Below are 24,726 nucleotides of genomic sequence, written 5' to 3'. Positions count from 1 at the left end.
CTGCGCGCTCCCTGCACGCCCCCTGAGAGCTCCCTGCACGCCCCTCGCGCGCCCCCTGCGCGCCCCCCGCACGCCCCCTGAGAGCCCCCTGCGCGCTCCCTGAGAGCCCTCTGAGAGCTCCCTGCACGCCCCTCGCGCGCCCCCTGCGCGTCCCCTGCACGCCCCCTGCGAACTCCCCGCGCGCCCCCTGCGGCCCTGCGCGCTCCCTGCACGCCCCCTGCGAACTCCCTGCGCGCCCCGAGAGCTACCCGCGCACCTCCTGCGCCCTCCCCGCGCGCCCCCTGCACATTCCGAGAGCTCCGAGAGCTCCCTGCGCGCTCCCCCGCGCGTCCCCTGCGAGCTCCCCGCGCGACCCCTGCGCGCTCCCCGTGTGGGCGTCGGCGGCCGGGCCGGCCCGGAGTCAGCGGCACCGGCGCGTCCCGTGCCTCCGCGGACCGTGCGCAGCCAGCTTCCAGGCGGCCCGGGCCTCCGGCAGCTCGTCGGCACCCGCCCCCCAGGCCCGCGGCCCCTCCGCCGCCCCCCGCGAGCAGCCCCGGCCTGGCGGCTCCGCCCTAAGCTGCCGCCGCGTCTCCCTGGCAACCCCGTCCCGCGAGCGCCGGAAGACGCTGCGGTCACGTGGCCGGCGCACTTCCGGGTGGGCGCCGTGACTTCCGGTTGTCAGATTTCCCCGGACGCGGCGGCGGCGCGGTGTGGCCCGAGGTCGCGGCGGCCCCAGCGGCGGCTCGGGGGGGCGTCACCCTGCCGGCTCGCGATGCACCCGCGGCGCCCGGATGGCTTCGACGGCTTGGGCTACCGGGGCGGGGCCCGGGACGAGCAGGCTGTGGGCGGCGCCTTCCCCGCGCGGCCGTTCGGCTCGGCGTCCGACCCGACCCACTGGGTGACCAGCCCCCCGGACATCCCCGGGAGCCGCAACCTGCACTGGGCCGACCGGAGCCCGCCCTACGGCGCGCCCGGGCCCTCCACGCCGCTCGACGGCCCCGAACAGCCGTGTCCCGGAGGCGGCGGCGGCGGGGCGCCAGGGCGGAGCAGCGGTGAGGGCCGCGGGGGGCGGGGGAGGGAGGGGGAGGGGAGGGGAAGCAGCGGTGAGGGCCGCGGGGGGGTGGGGAGGGGGCTGGGGGGAGCCCGGCTCGCAGCCTGCACACCGCGCGGGGCGCCGACGGTCGGTCCCGCCTCCCACGCCCTCTGCCCCCGTCCGTCCGTCCGTCCCCTCCTGTGTCCCCTCCTGTCCCCGCCCATTCCCTCTCGTCCCCTCCCCCTCCAGTTCGCCCTCATCCCCTCCGGTCCCTTCGCCCCGTCCCCTCCCGTCCCCTGTCCCCCCTCCTGTCCCCCATTCCCCTCCATCCCCCCCGTCCCTCTCCAGTCCCCTTTCCCGACCCTCCCCTTTCTCCCTCCGTTCTCTCCCAGTCCCCTCTCCGTCCCTTCCCCCATCCCGTTCCCTGTCCCCCCGTCCCTATTCCATCTCCTGACACCCCTCCCGTCCCCCTCCATCCCCTCCTCCCGTCTCCTATCCCACCCCCTCTTCACCTCTCCCGACCCTTCCCTTTCCCCCTCTGTCCCCTCCCAGTCCCCCCTGTTCTCCGTCCCTTCCCCCATCCTGTTCCCTGTCCCCACCTCCCGTCCCTCCCCCTTCCCCCCTCCCATTCTCTGTCCCCCCTCCTCCGCCCCCCGTCCCCTGCCATCCCCTCTCCCATCCTCCTCCATCCCCTCCCCCGTCCCCTGTCCCACCCCTCATCCCTCTCCCGTCCCCTCTCCCGACCCTCCCCGTTCCCCCTCCGTGCTTTCTCCCCTCCCGTTCCCTGTTCTCTCCTCCGTCTCTCATCCCCTCCTGTTCCCCCTCCCATCTCCTGTCGCCCCCGGTCCCCCTCCTCCGCCTCCTCCCCTGCCCCGTCCCCCTCCATCCCCCCCCGTCCGTCCCTCTCCCACCCACCCCCCAGTCGGTCTCCCGACCCTCCCTTTTCCCCCTCCGCCCCCTTCTCGTCCCCCTCCCATCCCGTTCCCTGTCCCCTCTCCCTCTCTCATCCCCTCGCGTTCCCCCTCCTGTCCTTCCCCCGTCTCCCCTCCCATCTCCTGTGCCCCCTCCCCCTCCTCTACCCCTGCGTCCCTCTGTCCCCCCTCCCGTCTACCCTCCTCCGCCCCCCCTCCGTCCGCCGCTCCGTCGTCCCTTCCCTGCAGCGCCGCTTCCTCCTCGCCCCACCCACAGCCCTCTCCTCCCGGGTGCTGTCAGGGAGGCTGGTGGTGGGAGGTCCCCGGGCCTCCATCCGGAGGGAGGAGATCGGGCTACTACCTGCTGCTTCCTGGGGAACGTGAGCGATACCTGGTTCCCTGCGCTCCGCTGCCTTGACCTGCTGCCGAGCTCTGCATCTGTGCATCTGTGCTGGAGAGTCAGCCTCGGCAGCCCTGCTGCGAGCCCGGCTCTGCCTCCCTGGGAAGCGGAGGCCTTTTCTTGGCGTCTGGAGCCCTTAAGGTGGAGAGAAGAGTCATTCACAGCGCCAGGTGCTCATGAGCTGTGGTGGAGGCTTAGTAAGCCGGACCTACCCGGTTCCTTCCTTTTCTCTTAGTCTTAGCAATTGTATCTGTTTCCTAGACTCTCACACGCCCCCTCCGTGTTCCCATCCCCTGCTTTCCTATTTCTCACCTAGAAACACCACCAAAGAGTAAACAATTTCAAGACTTTGGAATCAAGGCGTAGTTATTCGCCCTGGGACGTCAGGAAGCCTGGGTTTTCATTGCAACGCTGTCGTCTAAACACTCTCAACTTTTTAAAATTCATAAAATGGGAATAATCACTGCCTCTTCCCATTTTGAAGTCATTAGACTCGACCATTCAATATTAAGTATATTCTCGACATGTTCGTTCTTCATTTTAACTTGGAAGTACAGTGATTTTTATTTGATTTGAGTCAACTGGGAGGCGTAGACTTTAAATATCACATAGGAGCAAACGAGGATGTGGAAGAGGATGCGTAACTTAGTGTCAGACACTTTGCTTTTCCACCCTGTCTGCTTTTCTTTCTGTAAGGTTCCAAAAGGAGTCCTGGAAGGTTATTAAATAATTCAAAATGCTCGTGCACACAGTTACTTTCTTAGGCAGCAAAGCTGATTTTTATCTTTTTATGATTTACACGGTTAAAATGAGGCATTTTCTGTTAATACTATGATCTGTATACTCAAAAAGGGAAAAGCTGAAAGGAGGAAAGCATGTTAATTGACAGAAGAAGCTTCTATCTGGCCTGTGCATTTTCCAAAGCAAGAGTTAACAAAATAGTTTCCCCAGACACCTGTTTACATGGCCATATTCTGACCGTAAGGAAATAGCGTATGGTATTATGATATAAATACTGTATTATAGTAGAAATTTATAATGTCTGGTCCCCCAAGGTTGCGGTATTTCACGATCACGATTTTGAGATTTTTAGCCAAGGAGAAATTTTGTGTGTTTTGACAGATGATAGAAATGTTTCCAGCTATAAACTCCCCTAATCAGACAGTAGAAATGCCATCGGCACTAACACCTGGTCTCTCACAGAGATCCAACTAAGCAATTATTCTCAAAATATTTAAAAAGTTTGAGACAGAGGAAGAGAGCCTTATTCAACCATTTTGATTACCCTAAGTACTCCTTCCATTTAATAATTTTGAGGTGTCTTGCTTGCGACCGTCACTTAACATAGATGCTTTCCACCAAAACAGCAAATGACTAATTTTACAAGATGGGAAGTCAAGTTGTTAGTATAGGACAGTCAGAGCCTTCTATAGAAAGAAATATAAATTGTAGTTAGAAGTTGAAAACTGGTAATCCTTAGGTTCTACTTGCAGACATGTTTGATTTGGCTCACACAGTGTTTGAATACTTTTTAAAATAGTTCCAGCATTTTAAAATTGGAAGATATTATGTAAAAATGACTTATCTTTTTAGAAAAATAACAGTTTAGAAATCTTGGGCCTGCAGTCCCACATGTCGACCGTGAATTGGAGCTGGAGAGCAGCTCTGCCTTGCAACTTCCCACAACTTCCCTGGCCTGTATGAGAATTTAACTTCAGGACCTGGAACTTAAATAAATATGGTGTTAATTAAAGGAAAAAAATGTTTTACGGTGAACCTAAATATTGGTTATGAGTAATCTTATTTTTTCTGTTTTAGAGCAGTTGAATAGATTTGCTGGATTTGGTATTGGCCTTGCAAGGTAACGTTTTTTTCCTAAAGATTTTTAATTTAATGTGTTTTATTCAAAATGTTTTAAAGTAAAATATTAAATGATTAATATTGCTTCCTTTAGATTTGAGTCTTTGGAGCAGTAGATTAAATGTCAAATAATATTTTGCAGAAACACTTATTTAAAATTTATAACAATTTTTTTCAAGTACAGATAGAGAATAGTCATTCAATTTTATGATCACAAAATAATTTCGTTAAGTCATATTATACGACTTTCATGTGTCTATCCAAAAAATCTGATCTAATCTTCTCTTCCAAGAGAAAGTAGTTGTGCATCGAATCTTTTCCTAAACATTCTAAATATTATATTTAGCAACATAGAGTCTAGGTTTTGCTTAAGATCAGCATCTAATGAAGTTATTTTTTAAAATTATTTTTAATGATCATTCTGTGGAAGAAAAACCTCCTATCTTGATTATGTGATCTCTAGTGAATATTATTTCGAATGCATCAGAATTGCACAAAAGGGTGCATGCCAGGGTAACTCATTGTTTTAAAATTATAATCAAGAAAAAATTATCTTATTTGCATAATTAAACCTGAAAGTATTAATGTAAATAAGAACAAAATTGTGTATTAAAGTTTTCCTTCTCCTAGAATTAATTTTTCTTTAGCCTCATTGTTTATACATAAAACTGTTGTTCACTTGATGTATTATTTATGTACATGGATGTGCGCACGCACATGTGCGCATGGCTATGCATCTGTCGCTGTCAGTATGTAAGCCCACAGTTGTAATTATTTTGTAGGGAATGCTTTTAGAAGTATCTGGTACCCAAAGTAGTAGCCAATTAGCAGTCATTAAAATCCCTATAACTTAAATGCAGTGTACACCAAAACTAAAACTTATAGAAGGGGGTTTATGAAAAATAGATGACTTTTCTGATGGGAACTTTGTTCATAGGACATCTTCTAAAATAAATGGAAAGGAGCGTTTAAGTTGTCTAGGAAAGGAGTTTCCCATATCAGACAGATGGAGATGTAATTTCATCTTTAGACTATATATTCTACTGTTTTATTTTATTTCCCCTGCTTACTATATTTGCATTTCTGGCATTCTTTTCATATTGAATTTTGTTATTGGTAGAATGATTTGCAAACACATCTAGACCTTTTTTTTTTTTTTTTTTACTTTTAGAATAGGAAACAATGCGTGATTCTTCAAGAGTAATTTTAGATATATATATATAATTGTAATTTAAGGTTTGGTTATTTTTTATATATACACACAAAAAAACTGTAAAAATTATTTCATATGTGTCTTTTACATATATATAAATTATTCTTTTACAGTCTCTTTACCGAAAATGTACTGGCCCATCCTTGCATTGTTCTACGCCGCCAATGTCAGGTAAATGTACTTTTCTGTGATCTTCTAAACCATGACCCTGACTCTGATTTAAAAGACAACTCAGAAAAAAAAAAAAAAAAAAAGAAAAAAAAAAAAACAGAAAAAATAAAAGACAACTCAGGGGGATCCCTGGGTGGCGCAGCGGTTTGGCACCTGCCTTTGGCCCAGGGCGCCATCCTGGGGACCCGGGATCGAATCCCACGTCGGACTCCCGGTGCATGGAGCCTGCTTCTCTCTCTGCCTGTGTCTCTGCCTCTCTCTCTCTCTGTGACTATCATAAATAAATAAAAAATTTAAAATAAATAAATAAATAAATAAATAATAAAAGACAACTCAGATAAATGGCTAAAACTATGTAACCATTAGTCCTTGTGAAATTTACCAGAATCTACAATATGTCAGTCTCAAACTTTTTGGTTTTGAAAACTCTTTTAAGTTGTAAAAATTGGTTTTGAAAGAAGAAGGTCTAACCTTATACACATTTGTATTTGAAAATAGAGTATTTTCTATCTTTTTCAGAAAATTGGCAGATTTTCTTCTTTGTTACTACACCAAAACTTATTAAGTAATCATATATTAAAAGTTACTTGCAATGAGACATTCAAGCCATGTAAGCTAATTTTTTGTACTCTGTTACATTAAATCTGTTGACCTATACTGTATGTTGAATGGATTTTTTTATCCATGTATGATTCTATAATATCATGTGTTGATTATTTGAAAAATATGGATTTACTGAGTTCTGTAGATCTTTTAAATGTTAAGACATTTGGTTATACAATATTTTTTTTAAATGTCATTAATTTACTACCAATCCCACCAGAAAAGTGTTTTAGTATTGGTAAGTTCTTGATGGTAGATGCAGTTTTTTCAGAATTCTAATTTTTGGGCAGCCCTGGTGGCGCAGCGGTTTAGCGCCGCCTGCAGCCCAGGGTGTGATCCTGGAGACCCTGGATCGAGTCCCACGTCAGGCTCTCTGCATGGAGCCTGCTTCTCCCTCTGCCTGTGTCTCTGCCTCTCTCTCTCTCTCTCTTGTTTCTATGAATAAATAAATAAAATCTTAAAAAAAAAAAAAACAATTCTAATTTTTGCTTATAAAGTCAGATTTATCATTGGCAGCATATAGTGCCAGTTTTTTTTAATCAACAGGCTCACTTTATTTATTCATTTTCATTTTTACTTTTTTTTAAAGATTTATTCCTTTTCGACATAGAGTAAGGGGAGAGGCAGACAGAGAATCTCAAATGGACTCCCTGCTGAGTGTAGAGTCCAATGTACAGCCCGATCCCGTGACCCATGAGATCATGACCTGAGCCAAAACCTGGACTCAGACATTTAGCCAACTGAGCCACCCAGGCTCAGGTGTTAATAACTATAGTCTGGCAGTCAGTTTTTGCAGAAGAAATGGTATTCCATAAAAAAAGTGGCTAGTTCAGCTTGCAGCTCCATCAGACAAGTGCTTTTACTCATAACAGCCATCTTACTTCATTATGCAACACATAGAATATTAATCAGAAAGATGTATACTTAAGAATCGAGATTTTTTTTTAAGAATGAAGATTTGATAAAATTATGTATTACTGTTTTACCAAGGACATTCTTAAGTGAAAGTGGCTTTTTCCTCCTTCCAAGTGAGTGGGATGAAGAATAAGTATGTACAAAAATACAGTTTGCTGCCAACTACCTTGATTCGTGCTAAGGAGTTAGCAACGTTAGCTGCCGTTGTTTTGCGCTATTATTGAAAAAGTCAACACAATAAAAAAGACTTTTATATGATGACTTAGTATCACTAAGGAAATAATTTTAAACTTGTAGATCCCATGAAAGCCCCCAGGGGTTAAGTGGACAACACTGCGGTGGAAGCTCCCATAATCTAACTTAATCTTCTTTGAAAACTGAGTCAGAAAATATGTAAATAATTACAAATTAAGCTGTTCATGCTTAGCACCAAAAAAAAAAAAAAGTCCTTTTAACAGCATGGACAGTGTATAGACCCTAGCACAGTGGATTTCAGACATATATTTTACAATCCGACAAGATCACATTGTAATCCACTGTATATATCTATATGAGTAACTTAAATGTTTTATGAAATAATGGCATTAGAATGTGTGATGCATTCTGATACTTTCTTTCTTGTTATTTTACTTAATAAGTATTGGTCCTTACCCCTTTACTGATTTCATAATTTACCAATTGTTTATGGCTTATGTGAAAAATGCTTAATATTGGAAGACATGAATCTACTGTTCCCTGAGTTCTTCAGTGGTTCCTGTGTGTTAAATGGCATGAATGTTTTGCTACACTGAAGGTAATTCCAGTGTTTATGGAAACAAATATCAAATGGCATTGCCTTCTTTATTATATATTCTAAATTACTGTATATATTATGCATTGATTTTCTGTGTTGCATATACGTGTAACCACATGTATCATACTTTTAATGTTATTTAAATGTACTTTTAATAGTAGTAATTTTGTTTATGAGTAATTTCTGGTGAATTTAGAATTGAACTTTTGTTTATGCTGTGACTCCATTGTATATCTTTGATGGCCTTGTTATTTCTTGACAAAACAATAGCAAAAATAATTATGATATAATATCATTTTTATAGGTTAATTATCATGCCCGGCATTACCATCTCACTCCATTTACAGTGATCAATATTATGTACAGCTTCAATAAAACTCAGGTGAGAATTAGTCTCTAGGTTCTATTAAAATTATTTGTAATGTGAGTACCATTTGGTCTTAGTAATAATTAAAGCAAGAGTAATTCCTTTTAATTTAGTTAATAAAAATATTTTAACTCTTGTTCTAAAACTAACGTAAGATGGTAATGAAATCTTTCGATGTCACCGAATGATCAGTGAATTCATATGTTTGCCAAAATTAATTAAATATTAGGGCTATTTAATGAATATTAGAGGTGTAGTTAATTATAATATTCGTATTGGCCTAAACGTAGACCACTCAACAAATATTAAAATGATAGGAATTAATATAGTTGTATTTCTCTACTAAAATGTCTTAGAATAATGCCTTATTGGAAAATATCAGTAAATATTCAATATCAAATTTTATTAAGACATTTTATGTTTCTTATTTAGGCATTAACAGAAATAACAATATATTTTGTTCATTTTAGGGACCGAGGGCCCTTTGGAAAGGAATGGGAAGTACGTTTATTGTCCAGGGAGTCACACTTGGAGCAGAGGGAATAATAAGTGAATTCACACCTTTACCAAGGTATCTTTTTGTCATCTTTTCAATATTAGCTTCATATTAAATTTTGACAAAATATGATAGTTTCTAAAAAAAAACCTTGAATTGGAAAACTTGCCTGAAGTAGCTAAAGAGAAAAAACAGAAACTAAAATTAGTCATATCTTTTTTTTTTTAATTTTTTAAATTTATCTATTCATGAGAGAGGCAGAGACACAGGCAGAGGGAGAAGCAGGCTCCATGCAGAGAGCCTGACCTGGGACTCGATCCCAGATCCCAGGATCACGCCCTGAGCCGAAGGCAGACGCTCCACCACTGAGCCACCCCGGCATCCCTAAAATTAGTTATATCTTATTAAATCAGTATGTGATAAAGAAGATGAATCCTCACCTAGTATCTATTGAGATAGGTCTTTGAGCTCCTGCTGCTAAGTTTCAGCAACTGTCTGCGAAGGAGCAAACATGAGTATGTGAGCAGTTCTTACTGTTTAAGTAGCCACTTGGGTGAAGGAGACACATGTAAACAAGTTATAGTATATCGTGATTAGTGCTATAATTAAACCCTTTTCAGTGCCCAGAGGACACTTTGCATTAAGTTATTGGCAAGGGTTTCAAGAAAAAACTGAAACCTGAGCTGTATCTTGAATTATGAGTAGAAATTAACGTGGCAGAGAAGGAGAGCATTCCAAGTAGAAGTGACAGCATGCCCAATCTTACGGAAGTTGGAAAGTCTGGGTAATAAATGTCCTGTGCTTAGAATAGTGGGCATTGATGGAGTGGAATAATAGGAAAAGAGTCTGAGATGCTAGATGGAAGCCTGGCTATGCCTTTGTAAGGGACTCTGGCTTTATTTTCTATGAGTTTGGAATCCAAGGTGTTAGTTTCAATATATGGGTTCTTTGATCAAGGATTTACTCAAGTGGCAGTATTAAGTAAAAAAGTGGATTGGTGTAGCTAGAGACTTGTGGAGAACTGTTATAATAATCTAAGCCAGACTGAGAGGGGTCTGAAGTGTGGGATAGAACAGAAAGTCTAATAGATAATTGGTGATAGATTAGGGATCAGGGGATGGGAGAGAATTTTCAGCGGTGATAGATTTCTAGACTGGAATCAAGTTGGAGAATACATGAAGAAGTTGGAGTGGGAAAGAAGATACGGAATTTAACTTGATAGATGAAGTTTGCGGTTCCTTCAGGACTCCTAGGAGGACATGTGTAATATGTAGTTGGCACCATGGATTGGGGTCTTAGAAAAAACTTGAAGCTGGAAGCATAGCTTTGAATGTTGTGGCATAAAAGTAGCTATTGAAGCATTAGGATGGATGAATTTTCCTCAGGAGAAAGTGTACCCTAAATGACAGGAAGCGGACCAAGGACAGTTAGTAACGTGTGAAGACACATGTGAGTGCCATGTGTATACGTGGATGTGTGTGTGGTAGGAGGGGTAGTTGGGGGCAGTTGTAAGAGATACTCACAAAACCCATCAAGCATTGCAGTAACCTAGGATGACAGTGTCCTAGAAGCCAAGAGAAGAGAATTAGAATTGTACATACGTCTGGAGGGAGACAGAAGAGAAATTAGGGAAACTTGCTTGTGAGTCTGTTTTCTCTCTGAAATAGAATATAACGTCGTTAGATGAAAGAAGGGTGAGCATTGCATTAAATTTTATTATCTGACTTTCTTACTCTATAGACTTAGAGATATGGCAGTTGTGTGGGGATGTATTTTCTCTTGGTCGTTTTGGATCTTATTAAAGAAGAAACAAAAGGCTATCTTTGTTGCATTCTACTTGGATAGTATTTCAGATAAATCCCACTCATTAATGGATTTATTTACTTAGCTGATATTTCGTGAATACCTACTATGTGCTAGGTCCTGTTCTAGAAATCAGGTATACAGTGAAGAGAAGAAACAAAAGACACCTGTGACCATGAAGCTTAGAATCCAGTGTAAGGGACATACATTCAGTGAAATAATCCTATTAATGAATAAATAATTACAAATTGGGATTTGTCCCCAGAGGGAAAAGAAAAGGTTTTGTGAGATTATTAAAGGGTGAGGAACCGTGTCCCTAATGAGATAATACTTGAGCTGACACCTGAGTGGTGATTAGGAGGCTCAGACCAGCCTGTGTGAAGACGGTGTTGCTGAGAGAAAGCTCATAGGGCTGAAGCTCAGAGAGCAAGGAGGAGAGCATGTGACAATGCTAAGAGACAGGTGAGAGCCGGGTTTCTGTACGGCCTTGTGGGCCACTTTAAAGATACTGAGAAGTTCTAAGAAGAGATCAGTGATATGATCAGGTTCATGTTTTTCAGGGGTCATTATAAATGGAGGTGAGAAGATTGCTGGGGGACCACAGTGGATAGGAGGACACGTGCTCGAATGCTACCACAGTGTTCTAGGTGACCAGCAATGGTAGCTAGGACCAGGGTGGCATCCGATGGACCCGAGAGGATACTCTTGAAATGTATTTAAGTAAAACTGATGGTCCTCAGTGATGGGCTAGGGATGGTAGGTGATAGGACGAGCTGTCCTGGAAGACGTCTAGGATTTGGCTTATGTAATTGATGTTGAGTAAAGCCATTGTCTGAAGTATAGTGTAAACTTTTTTGTTTTTTAATTCTGTTTTGGTCAGGATTGACCTTTCTTGGGGGAAAGCAAAGACATAGCACACAAGGCAGCAAAGCAGCCACCCAAAGTGATTCACAGAGGAAAATGAGCTTGGGGGTGTCCTAGGCTGAGGCTCCTAAATTGCACAGTGATCACTAAGTAAAGCAGGTGAGACAGTATGGATTCCCCATGATTTAGATTTTTATATTCATTTTGATCACATCTGAGAGAAAAAAGAGCAAGTTTGTAGCGCTCATGAAGTCACTAAGTTTAGAGTTTTATGCTATTACCACTTAAAAAAAAAAAAAAAAATAGGTAACCCAGGATCATCTTTCTTTATCTAGTGCCCAGGTCCCTCCAGTCCTTCCTCAGATCTCCCAGGTGGAGTGAGTGAGACTCTGTGTACCCTTTACTTTACGGGTCATTTCTCATAACAATGTAAGGCGCACCTGTACCCAAGGCTACCCTATGTATTTCAGTCTCTCACAAAACCAGTATGGTTGACCTCCAACTTCATTTGACACATCTCACATTTGTGGTTGTACCAATATAAACACGTAGAGTTTCTCCTCACCACTCCCTGAATTCTCTGACTTTGAACATACTCTGTTTTAAGCACAATGAAATCTTTCTCCAATTTAGTAGGTTTTCTTTCTGATTAACAGTTACTGAGTAGGGAACATGAAGAGTCTAAGAGTAGGGAAGAAGATCATTAGCTTGATTTTGGACAAGTTCATTTTTAGATGCTTTGCCATATCCAGGTGGAGTTGTCAGGAGACAAATGATCCACATGGTTGACATACAGAGAAATCTAAACTGGAGCTAGTGGATTTGTTTCGGAGGTGTTGGAAGCACCATCTTGGTTAACATTGCCTCAGGAAGGACCATAACATGTAAAGAGAGGGCCTGAGCCTTTAGGAACCCTAGAATAGATGGCTGGGTCAAGAAAATCCTGCTGCAAAGGAGTCAAGTGTAGAGACTAGAGGGGAGGAGCAAAACCCAGAACGTACAGAATAGGGGAATACAGGGGCAGAGACGGCTTCAAGGAGCAGATGGAATGGCTTCCATCTGCTTTCTCTGGAGACATACCTGTGGGAGCCCTGAATTGGCATGTAAGAAGCTCGGCTATCCTAAAGGTGCCATCGTAGAGTCACCACATGGAGAAACTACGTAAAGTAAGGATATATCCAAGGAGTCCCAGCTGTTCAAGGCTTCCCAATTCAGGTGCCAGACAAGTGATGAAGATGCTTTCAAGATCTTCCTTCTGAAATCACTCACGAGGGTCCTGAGCCAAAGCTGTGCAGCCAAGCCTGACCCAAATTTCAGACGAATTGAAACAGTGAGTGATGATATGAGCATCTTACAAAATATCAAGTGGACAAATATTGGAACAATGCAAGAGTGATGGGGGGGTGAAGTCAAATGTCATTAAACAGAAAGTAGTTGCCTTATGTTCCAAAAATAGCATCTTCTAATAAATATCTAATATATTAAAAAAAAAAAAAAAAAAGCCCCAAGGGCCTGATGGCTGTCGAAGGGGCAAATAAGGTATATCCAGCACAAGTATATCCAGCACCCACTGCTCCTCACAAGCGCCCTCCTTAGTACCCAGCACCTACTAAGCCATCGCCCTGTCCACGTCCCCTCCTGTGACCCTCAGACTTAAAAATGTCTGTTAGATTCAGTGGCACAGAGATGATGGGGACCTTGACAAGAGCTGTCTTTGTAGAATAACGAGGTGGGTAAAAGCCAATTTGGAGTGGCCTCAAGGTGAATGGGACGTCAGGACATGGAAAGAGTAAGTTGGCAAGTTGGCTGTGCAGAGCAAAGATGAAGAGATGCGGCCCGAGGATGGGTTTGGTCGAGGGAAGATTTTTTTGAGGAGGGCAGCTACCCGAGCAAGTGAAAATGAGAGAGAATGATAAGTAAGGCCTTTAAAAATAGAGTTCTCTAAAACTCCATTGCCTTTGTGTATTGATTATGCATGGAAGCATGTATATCAATCTGTCAAATAGAGAACTATTTTAAGAAAAAGCAAGTCATGTCTCTTAACTTTGTTGCTCTTCTTCAAGGGCAGGTTTCACTTGTGAAAATAGTGCCTTGAGTTTATTTACCCATCTTTTGGTATTTGATAACGAAATATGAAGAGGTTTATTCACAAGCAGAATTTTATACTACTGTCTTTCCTAAAGCATTTCAGTGCGCCGATTTAAATTTCTAGAGTTATGACAATACGTTTTATCCACAGATAGAGATACAAGGAGGAGAGTTCTCATGATTTTATACTTGATTCTAAAGTTCATTTTTCCCACTTTTAAAAATCTTATTAAGAGTTGGCAGTAGTAATTAGTATTGTATTCCAAGGTGAAGTAGCCCTGTCCTTACAGGAATACTGATCGCAGACCCATCTATCTCTAATGTTAATGCTGGTTTCATCCTTAGAAGCAGTGTCCTAATACCCTGTGATAATACTCTCTGAGGCCAGGTAAGATAGGAGCAGTGCCAGATGATTTATAAACCATGTAGTATCTACTGTTTTAGAATCAGTAGAAAAAAAATGGAAAGCGATGGGACGTCCAGGTGGCTCAACGGCTGAGCTTCTGCCTTCGGCTCAGGATGTGACCCTGGGATCCTGGGATCAAGTCCCACGTCGGGCTCCCTGCATGGAGCCTGCTTCTCCCTCTGCCTGTGTCTCTCCCTTTCTCTCTCTCTGTGTCTCCCATGAATAAATAAATAAAATCTTATTTAAAAAAATAAGGAAAGCCTAACCTTTTTAATATTTTTCATCCAAATCCTTGGTGGTCATTTCAGCTATATTTTTCTGGGGTTGTTCAGGCTTAAATACTGGTCACTTTAGTATTAACTTAATCAGAACGCAATCCAGAAGGCTCTCTATGTTTTATTGATCAGAGGTGGTCAGTCTGTTTTCTAAAAGTTTCTCTGCAGATCTTTCATTCTCAGAAAGTCTGCACACCACCCATTGTAATTGTATGGAGTTTTTTAAAGGGCTTATTAGTGATTATTTCCTATACCTTTTGAATATAAAAGTATTCCCTACATCCTTCGGTTGGTCATATTCTCTCATTCCAGGTAGAAGCGGTTTCCTCAGCTCTCTGCTGTGGCCGTGGTGCCGTGGGTGCCAGTTTCATGACGGGAGCTTGGCAGTTCTCTTTATTTCACACTTCATTTATTTCACACTTGCCTCTCTGCTGTTCTCCCCCCCACCCCCCGCCCTCTCTCTGCCTTCCCAGTTTATTCTGCTTTATCATTTACTTTTGCTCTTTCTCCATACTCTTTTCTCCTTTTTCACTTTCCTCTTGGTACAGCTTTCTCCTCTTGTGTTTTTTTGCAGCTTGCCTCTCTTCTTTTTCTTCTCTCTTTTCTGGTTTCTGAGGGTGACCTAAATAGCCAGGAGCACACAGTGGGAGACCTTGGCTCCAGACCTGGCACCCTGCCTGTCACCTTGAACATCTCCCTGTGGGTCTTCCAACCTTCCTTTCTCTCATAAGTAAAACAAATTGGACGATACCTGCTCTGCTGACCTCACGGGATATCTTCCTGTATCAAATGGGATGAGAGGCAGTGCAGGCAGAGAGTGTGCGGACTTCCAAGTCCTAGAGACCAGGGTTTATTTTATTTTATTCTATTTTTTTAATTTATTTTATTTTATTTATTTTATTTTATTTAAAGATTTTGTTTATTTATTCATGAGAGACACACAGAAGCAGAGACACAGGCAGAGGGATAAGCAGGCTTCCGGCGGGGAGGCCTTTGTTGGACTCAACCCCAGGACCCCAAGATCACAACCTGAGCCAAAGGCAGATACTCCATCACTAGCCACCCAGGCTTCCTGAGACCAGGGTTTAGAACTCAGTTCCACCATTAACTATTTGTATGGCTTTGGCTGAGTTATGAACCCTCTCTGAGCCTATTTCCTCACCTGTGAAACGGGGATAACAAGGTCATTGTGAGGGTTAGAAGTAAGTCATGCAAAGCACTTTGCACCATGCCTGGCATTATAGTAGGTGGACAAAAAGATGATATAATAAAAGTCCCAAGATTAATGTCATCATAATAAGGAAAGGCACTTGACAAATTTGGTGCTACACAAATGTCATGTGTCATTCAGTCTGCATTATAGTTCATTTTGTTTTGTCTTTAAATTCTTTCTTATTTTTTAAAGCTTTTTCTTCCTTTATCCAATTGCTTGTTTCCCTCCCCCCCCGCAACTATTCTTTCTTTCTCAACCTGTCATTTTTATATCTTCTTGAAGTTTTCGTGTTCCTCCTTTAAGTTTTTTATAATCAGTGGTAGCTCTTCCTCCTCTGTCAGCCCCTCCTTTTGGCACATAGAAAAACACTTAGTATGTTTTTTACTTTTTAAACCACCGTAATTGTCTGAAGCGTGACCCAGAAAGGAAAATGTTCATCATTAGAGTATCTCTCTCCTCCATATATATATATATTTTAAATTACCATCGATTGATTACCTTTTTGAAAGTTGGGCTAATTCAAGATGTTGTAAATAACATGGTTTTTGTTTCCTCGAAATTTCTTTTTTAGGGAGATTTCACATAAATGGAATCCTAAACAAATAGGAGAACACCTTCTGCTGAAATCGTAAGTATCAAAAGTGGCACATACATTGAAAATTTGCATTAATTTCTATAGCATTAGAACTGGAAAAAATCTTAATACAATGAAGAAAATTAGGGCAATAAAATATTTGTGGGACTAGAACTTCAAAAGACAAGTAACATTGAATTGAGGAATAAAATCCTAAAATCTATATTACCTTTAAAATCAATCTTTCTAGTTTGAAAGGCTGAAATCACAACCTAATTTTTCTGTCTTCTTAGGAAGTTAGCAAAGGTCTTCAACTTATTTAACCCAAACTCTCAGAAAAATAGACAAAAATTAATTTGTATAGTGATGAGCAAACTCAAACCTTAGTGTCCTTAAAATGTAGTCACTTCATGATTTTACAACGCTGACATTTTTATAGATTAGAATTTTACTCTTTACTTCTTAATTTTTTTTGAAGATTGTGAATTGGAAATCCCCCAAGCTTGCTGGCTCCCTCTGGGAGACATTCCAGCACATTATTACTTAGTGATGTTCCATTCACCTTGAAAACTACTACTTGCCAGGACCTGGCCCATAGGGTTAGGTAAGTCCCACCTTGATATTATTTTAAATAACTATATTTTGCAGGCTTGCAAAGTTGTAATATTACATTTATGTCTAAATAGTGGCGTTAGGAAACAACTTTGCAAAGCTGTACAATATTGTTTCTTAATAATAAAAGGGGACTTCACTCACCATTGAAGACTGGCTTAGTCCTGCTGAGTGGGAAATCTGGGAATGGATAATGAGAGTCCATAGGATAATAGCAGAACAGTATACTTGTTCACATGTCACTAAAAAGGCAAATAATGGAATGGATCCCTCATCCTAACTTTTAAGTATCAGATTGATAGGCTATGTTAGCTCTGTGTAGGTAGACAACAAGGCTACATTAGCTACGTGCAGGTTGGATAATGAATCATAACCAACCCCACATTTTACTGCTCTGAAATAAAATCTGTTTTCTTTGAAGCCTTTCCCTGTGTTATTGTTAATACTTACATTTTTACACTAACTGATGAATAAGGCATCTTAATGATACAGGTCTCTTTAGTTATCTCTAGGCTATAAATATTAATAGTTGAAAACTTAAAACTTATTCAGGCTTGAATATGAATTATGTTGATATATTGAAGTCGATGTTAAAAATTTAGTGTAAGCAATAAATAAATAAATAAATAAATAAATAAATAAATAAATAAATATTTAGTGTAAGCATGTTTCAGTATACTGATAATTGTGTTTTAATTTCTGCAGCCTGACTTACATGGTGGCAATGCCTTTTTATTCGGCAAGTCTAATTGAAACAGTACAGGTGAGCTACTTTTTATTGCCATTTTTTAGTTAATAAATATTTTTTGGAATAGTCAATATATTATTTATACAAGATCTGATTGTATACCAAAAAAATGTAAGACAGTATACTTATAAAATATTTCTCTTCCAGATACCACACATATCCCAACGATCATATAGTAGACAAACTGCTGTGTCTTTCCGTTGCAAACTGACTTCATACTTCTAGTTCTAATTCTTTTGATCCCTTCCATAGGCAGATGTACTCTTCATTGAGCTGAGAACACAGCTGAGAGCTTGTACTGAATACAAAGAATCTATAGAGTTTTTTTTTTTTTTCAACTTTTTAAGACCAGTATGTACAACTTCAATGCAAATGTGTATGGCTTGTCCCCAGACAGTGGATTACTAGTTACCAGAGCATAAAACATGCTGGATAATCATCCTGATGGTGAGCAGGTAGTCCCATGGTAGCCTACTAACCCCATGCTTTTTAAATGTGCCTTTTAAGGAGAATTTGATGCCATGGTGTGTTGAGTACTCAACTACAAGGCTAAAGTGCTCTTTTCAGCATTGTACAGTGTCTTACCATTTCCAGCCACTTGATGGCACTTCCAGCATATTGTATTGATCTACTTCTTCCTGTAGATCCCTACCCTCCAAACTGTAAGATGAAAGTACTTGAACTTCACATATACACAAAGTCCAATTAACTGTACACTCCCTATCTTTTGTCTCTAACACTAGGTCCTCTAGCTTCTTTCTTGTCTTCAGTATGGATACGTTTCCTCTCTGTAAAAACCTTCCTGGATCCGCCTTTGCTTTTCTAATTACTCTTTTCCACTTAGTTAATTTTCTGGCCTTAACGTTGACTGTTCACTTACTTATTTAAAGTGCCCAGCTCACTGTTGGTTAGTTTGGAAGTTTTTTACCCAGTGTCCAGTCCCTGTTTTTCCTTGTCCAGGTTCCACTTGCTGTCTCCTTTTGACTCCTTTTGTCTACTTTCTGGAAGTTTTTCTTTTACTTCTTAGAGTTTTTATCTTTTGAGCATCTTCCTCTCCTTTTAATAAGGTCTTTGCCATCTTTTCTGCTTTCCTTCAAGGTGTAATCCTTGGCCTGCTCTGCTTTTTATCCTATATTCACCATCCTGGACAACTCATTCCTCTTGTGAATCATTTTAATTCTAGTCTCTACAGGAATTAAATCCTCTTCCCCTTAAACTCAACTGCTGTAAACACTCTCATCTTATTACCCTGAAAATTAACTTCCTTTTAAGCCTCTTCTCCTTTCCTGTTCATGGTACTATTGATGTCTGCACCCAGAGACTCAAAACTATGCTTTCTTAGTTGTAACTGCAGCAAGTACACGAGATCTGTCTGCTTCTCCCCACTGACAGGCAGTCATTCTCATCCTTCCTTTAGCGTACGCTCAGCTTACATTAGCTGCTTGCTTCCTACTTCATTCATGTTCATTGGTATTTTTCCCTCTTCTGGGAAGCTCAGATTGCCAAGAACACTTTTTCTCTTGAAAAATACACACACATATATAGAGACATCTCCTGTTGAACATCTCCTGAAGCTCTTAAATATGAGGTTACTAGTCTGTGTCTTCATTAAAAATCTGTGATCTAGTTCCTGCATTTTAAAATCATTCTGTACACTCACACCATTGTTCTCAAGTTACAGTGCTTATATCCTTTTGCTGATCAAGAATATGTGTTGAGGGATCCCTGGGTGGCGCAGCGGTTTGGCGCCTGCCTTTGGCCCAGGGCGCGATCCTGGAGACCTGGGATCGAATCCCACGTCGGGCTCCCGGTGCATGGAGCCTGCTTCTCCCTCTGCCTGTGTCTCTGCCTCTCTCTCTCTGTGTGACTATCATAAATAAACAAAAATTTAAAAAAAGAAAGATTTAAAAAAAAAAAAAAAGAATATGTGTTGACTCGTATTTCCTAATGTCAGTTGTAAAAAGACAGAGACGTTGTACCTAATGATGACTAGCACTGAGCGAATGCCTCAGGAAGCCAGGCCTGTTTTCATGTAATACTCCCAGCAATCCTATGCCTAAAAAGTAGGTCAGACTAATCCTCTTTTTATAGACCAATAAACTGGTTCTTAGGAGAAGTAACTTCCCTAGATTAAGTAGCGGAGGGAGAGTTTAAACCTGTACCTAAGAACTCAAAGCACTCCACGGCTTCTTCGGGTGTCCAGTAGCTGTTGCTTTTCAAAAATGAGTTCTGAGGAGCTTCTTGACGACAGGGAAGCCAGGTATGGCGTGTCCACATCTCCTCCCTTGTTTTCCTTCCCAATAAGAATAGCTCCCAGCTTCACTGCTGTTAGGAAATTTCACTTGTAAAAAGAATCTAATGCCTATATAATACGTGAGGTTTGCCAGCCATTAATATTTTCCCTCTGTGGTCATAAATTAGGATTTAAAATGGACCAACAGAGTTCTTTCTCATGGCGCAGTAAGCAAGTGTTAACTTTTACTCGTTTCATCATTTTTTATTTCAGAGTGAGATAATTCGAGATAACACTGGAATTTTGGAATGTATAAGAGAAGGAATTGGAAGAGTGATTGGCCTTGGAGTGCCTCATAGCAAACGACTGCTCCCACTTCTTTCCTTGATCTTCCCTACGGTGCTGCATGGGGTTCTTCATTACATCATCAGCTCAGTCATTCAGAAGTTTGTCCTACTGATTCTAAAGAGAAAGACTTATAGTAGCCATCTAGCTGAGACCACTAGCCCGGTGCAGAGTATGTTGGATGCTTATTTTCCAGAACTGATTGCTAACTTTGCTGCCAGTCTTTGCTCTGATGTTATACTTTACCCATTGGAAACAGTTTTGCACCGCCTTCACATTCAAGGAACACGCACAATCATTGACAATACAGACCTTGGCTATGAAGTGCTTCCAATTAACACACAGTACGAGGGGATGAGAGACTGTATCAATACTATAAGGCAGGAAGAAGGAGTGCTTGGTTTTTATAAGGGGTTTGGTGCTGTTATAATACAGTACACACTGCATGCAGCTGTTCTACAGATTACCAAAATTATTTACTCCACCCTTCTTCAAAATAGCGTTTGAGGTGTAAGTTCCTGGTTAGTCTAAAAGACATAATCTGGATAATTTGTTATGAAATTATGAGGGATAAAAGTTGAAATACTGGGGGAAAAGTGGATTAGAAAGCAAAACTGGTAGAAAAAGCCCATGCTGATTATACTGACTCTTCATTTTTTAAAAGGCATAGGTATATATTTTGGATGAAAAGTATTCCAAATTTGGAAACTCAATGAAAGTAACACTCATGAATTGAATTCTAGCTAGTGTAGCACTCATGCTAAACTAAGAGTGATCCTGGGCAGAAGGAAAAATTTGTCAGCAAATATAAAACAAAATTTCACAGAGCCTGAATTTATTCCATCTGGCTTTAATACTTATTAGAAGTTTATTTCACCTTCTAGATTGGTATTGCGATGTCATCCTTAATATAGTGTACAGTATCAGTACACTTTAAGTAAGCCACGTCCTCGGTGATAAAGATGAGGAGGTTAGATTGGGCCACATGTATGCAGGACTTGAAGAATTTTAAATTTCATTGTTCCTGTATAACTTTTCAATGGCTGTTATATTTATTACATAACGCCATTTATGCACACACATGTAACTTGGAACTTCCTTCATGTCTGCAAATACCCCACTCTTAGATTAGCTTATTTCATAGAATGAACTCATGTACTTTCTGCTTGAATATCAGAATAAAACATTAAAAGACAAGGTAGCCGAGAGGTTCAAGGCAAACTGTGTACTTATCCATATCCAAACCCAGCGTTTCAATGCCAGCAACTGAAAATTCATCATAGGTTTATAAAGTTTGATTTGCTTACCTAGAGATCAGGATCATCAGGCTGTTTTAGAGCCACTCCCAAGAGAGAATAGAAAATAATCATGACAACTATTACTGTTTGCACATTTACACATTGTGTACTGAAAGGATGTCACTTGCCTTATGTTTCTGAATGACTATCTTAGAGAAGACACAATTAAAATTCACGTGGGAAAGTGTGCCTCTTTGCCTTCTGTATGGTCCCCATTAAATAATGGTTTCAGTTTCCACTTCCTTCTAGTTTTTGTTTTGCAGTTTCATTCTCCAAACTAGATGCACACAAAGGGAAAAGCAAGTTTATCCTTACCACTTTTATTTAAACTCATTTGAATGAATAATGAAGAAAAAATGAAAACCTTAAAGGAAGCTTGTCCCTGCTTTTTGTGGATGAGGAAAAGAAGTAAAGCTCAACAAATAATAAGCAAAAATATTATCAGTTTTTTTTAAAAAAAAAAAGTGCTGCCTGTTCCTGAACTGAAGCTGGTGGGTGCAGTTCTTTGTATAATAAAATAATAAGCATTTGATCATCATTAAACATTTTAGAGTTGCCTTTCCTCACGTGAGTGGCCACAGTTTTACTGCAAACCACTTAATGCATCTTAATGCAGATGTGCAGGGATTTTGCACTGGTGTCCAACCCAGAACTGAGATTTACTTGCTAAACGTCAGTGAAGCAGTTTTTTATGATTAGTAGTTTTAGGACCAGATAACGATACCTTAAAAAGTGTCGAACAGTATGTAAGTAGCGACTCTGTCTAAGATCTTGTGTGCTATGTGTGTGGTTTTCTAAAAATCACTCAAAATACGTATTTTCCATTTTTAAATTCCTCCAAGAGGGGAAAATAAACGTCACTGATCACATGTTGTATTTTATAGTTAATTTTTCGGTTACGGTTTACTTTGCCCTGCCTATGGCACTTAAATTGTTTTCAATACTGTTGAACTGCTAAGTAAATTTTTAGATGTGTGTAATCTGTCCAACTTCCAATCATTTTTATTATAATCAACGATGGTTTCAAATAATAGTAAACTTCAGAAAATTTCAAGTTTCAGAAAATTTCTGGAAGAACAATCTGGAATTAAGTATTTACTAATAAAGACCCATGAAATCCATCATGTAGTTAAAAATGAGATTATTTCAAGATTATTTGGCAAAAATTAGTCTAAACATTCAGTTATATAAATCTTTCTCAATCATTACAAGATAGACTGAACCACACACAAGTGAAGTTGATCTTCTCTCTCTTTGTAAACAATACAAATTAATATTAAATATGGAATGTGGCAAGTAAAATACTAATTATTCTTTATTGCCATTTCAAATTAGTTGAAATATAAAAGTCATTTAAATTCAAGAACTTAAATGCTGGCCAAATACACTTAAATGAATTTAGAAAGGAATAAATATAATACACATTAGGCACACACTCCCACTTAAAAATTGTTCTGTTTCCTTAGCATACACGTGCCAAAGTCAAATATCCATTGGCTACATTTTTAAAGATGATAATAGCTCAGAATAATTTTTAGCTCAGTATGATAAATAGTAATATGAATAAAATTCTATTAAAATGTGCCCACAGGCCCAGTGGTCCTCTTAAGCCAGATTTGGCCGTGTACCTGAAGTGTGATGATGCTTGCTTTCCATATAGGATTTCTGTCATCTGAGTCAAATGGTATGAAAGCAATTGAGTTAAAAACTGAAAAACCTGGAAAATACTTAGTATCTTAAGTGAATTTATTAATTGAGTACATTTGCATATAAGTCTCTTCCCCTTCTCTATTTGAAGGGCCATCGAAAAATAACCCCTAGGTTTTTAAATTTTTTGAAGCCTCCAAACTCCCAGCACTAGATTTACAAATATGAAACAGTGAAAACAAACTGATTTCCCAAATGGCTGAGGTTTGGTGGATTTGATAACCGAGCCAGTGTTTTCAGAAACAACTGGAGAGTGAAGAAATCTCACTTTTGCCAACACGCCTGACTACTTACAGCTGTCCTTTGAGCACTGGCTTTGTTACAAGTGCACAAAGCATTCACTTTACCTACTGGGCCCCAGTGCTTCAATATTTGAATCTGTATCCATATATCTGCTCACAGAATTAAACACACTGCCCTAGTTTTTGTGGATCGCCCTCAGTTTGCTTCCTTGATCTTTTGGCACATGAAAGACTATTCGGCCCGCCCTTAAAAAGACATATTTGAATTAATTATTTTCAATAATAATAAGTAAAATCCTCTTGGTAGCAATTGACATCACATTAGAATTTGAGTGAGGCTTTGGCATTTCTGCTTTCTCTTCTCTTTCAAATAATTGCACATTTCTCTTGCTCTGATATAAACTGGATGCGTAATGTCTTTGAGTCATTGAGTATCATTAATATCAAGTTGTGTAGCAGAGTAAAAAAAAAAAACTTGTGATACAGTGAGTCTTACACAATATTACCTCAGCTAGAAGAGGTGTTTGTCTGTGTGTGTTTAAGTTGTTTTTGTCCAGTATTTTAAATGTTTTCAGCAAATTGTGTATTATGAAAAGGTTCAATAAAATGTTGAAATAAAAACAGTATTTTTCTCTTACTGATGCTAGAGGATAACTCAGGCTTCTGAAAAAAGAACATCAGAAATGAAGATCACGAAAAATAAGTAAAACTTTTTTTTTCTCCACCATTTAAAAATGTCCTCGTGATGTAACTGTGATGTGGTTCACAAAACCAGTCCTCTGGTTTTCTAAAATAAGGTTTCATATGCGTTGCGTTTTGTGAAAGTCCTCCACGTTCCCATATTTGATCCTTACAACAGCCCTCAGGCATTTTCTGAATTTTGTTTAGGGAAAAAAGATACAGGGAAGTTGTGACTTGTCCAGTGTTACATAACTAGAGGAGTGATGACCGCAAGATGGCAAGTAACCAGTTCTAAACTTCCTTCCCTCCATAGAAACTTAGAAAAAAAACCAGGCAGTGAGAACCAACTTTGTCAGAACTCCAGAAAAACAAGTTTAGGGAACCAAGTGAATGCAGAATAGAGAAAAAGGCAACACCTTACTGTAGGCCACCTCCACGGTGTTATCATCCTCGCTGCGCTCCTGGCATCCGCGGAGCCCATGGACCACTGTGGGACACGATCTTAGTTCTGGAAGAAACGGAGAAGTTACTTGCTAGTCACAGTCTTTGTGTGAACTAACCTCCGGAGGGGGCTCCTGCGGGACGAATGCAAGGTGCGCATCTGTTTTCCCGACCCGGAGCTCTGTCCAGGCCAGAGAAGACGGGAGGCGTGGCTTGAAAACATTGTAAGGTGACCAGAAAAGCCTCAGCCGCCTTAGGGCAAGGAATTACGGCTGAGCTGAGCGCACAAGAGGTTGTCCGAAGCCAGAGGGAGGTGCTTTGGGGGATCCGGGCACTGGAAGGTCATCACGTGGACTAGGGGATTTAGAGAGCCGCACACATGCTCGGGCCGGGACACACGCGCGGAAAAAGAACTGAGGCGACCTTCAGCTTTCACCACTGGCTCATCTGTAGGG

At 41.1% G+C, this 24,726-nt stretch overlaps 1 protein-coding gene across 1 annotated transcript; it reads left to right on the top strand.

The window, feature by feature from the left end:
* The first annotated feature begins 669 nt into the window (after positions 1-669).
* SLC25A46 (solute carrier family 25 member 46) lies at positions 670-23,770 on the top strand. The gene is made up of 8 exons (XM_077861671.1): positions 670-1,031; positions 4,142-4,184; positions 5,510-5,567; positions 8,183-8,260; positions 8,716-8,816; positions 15,962-16,018; positions 17,282-17,339; positions 19,831-23,770. The coding sequence occupies exons 1-8, from the start codon at positions 752-754 to the stop codon at positions 20,407-20,409; spliced, it is 1,254 nt and encodes a 417-aa protein (XP_077717797.1). The 5' UTR covers positions 670-751; the 3' UTR covers positions 20,410-23,770.
* The last annotated feature ends 956 nt before the right edge of the window (positions 23,771-24,726 follow it).

This window comes from Canis aureus, chromosome 2, assembly GCF_053574225.1.
Source record: "Canis aureus isolate CA01 chromosome 2, VMU_Caureus_v.1.0, whole genome shotgun sequence".
In the NCBI taxonomy this organism is placed as follows: Eukaryota; Metazoa; Chordata; class Mammalia; order Carnivora; family Canidae; genus Canis; species Canis aureus.
This window is presented reverse-complemented; position numbering and strand designations above follow the sequence as displayed.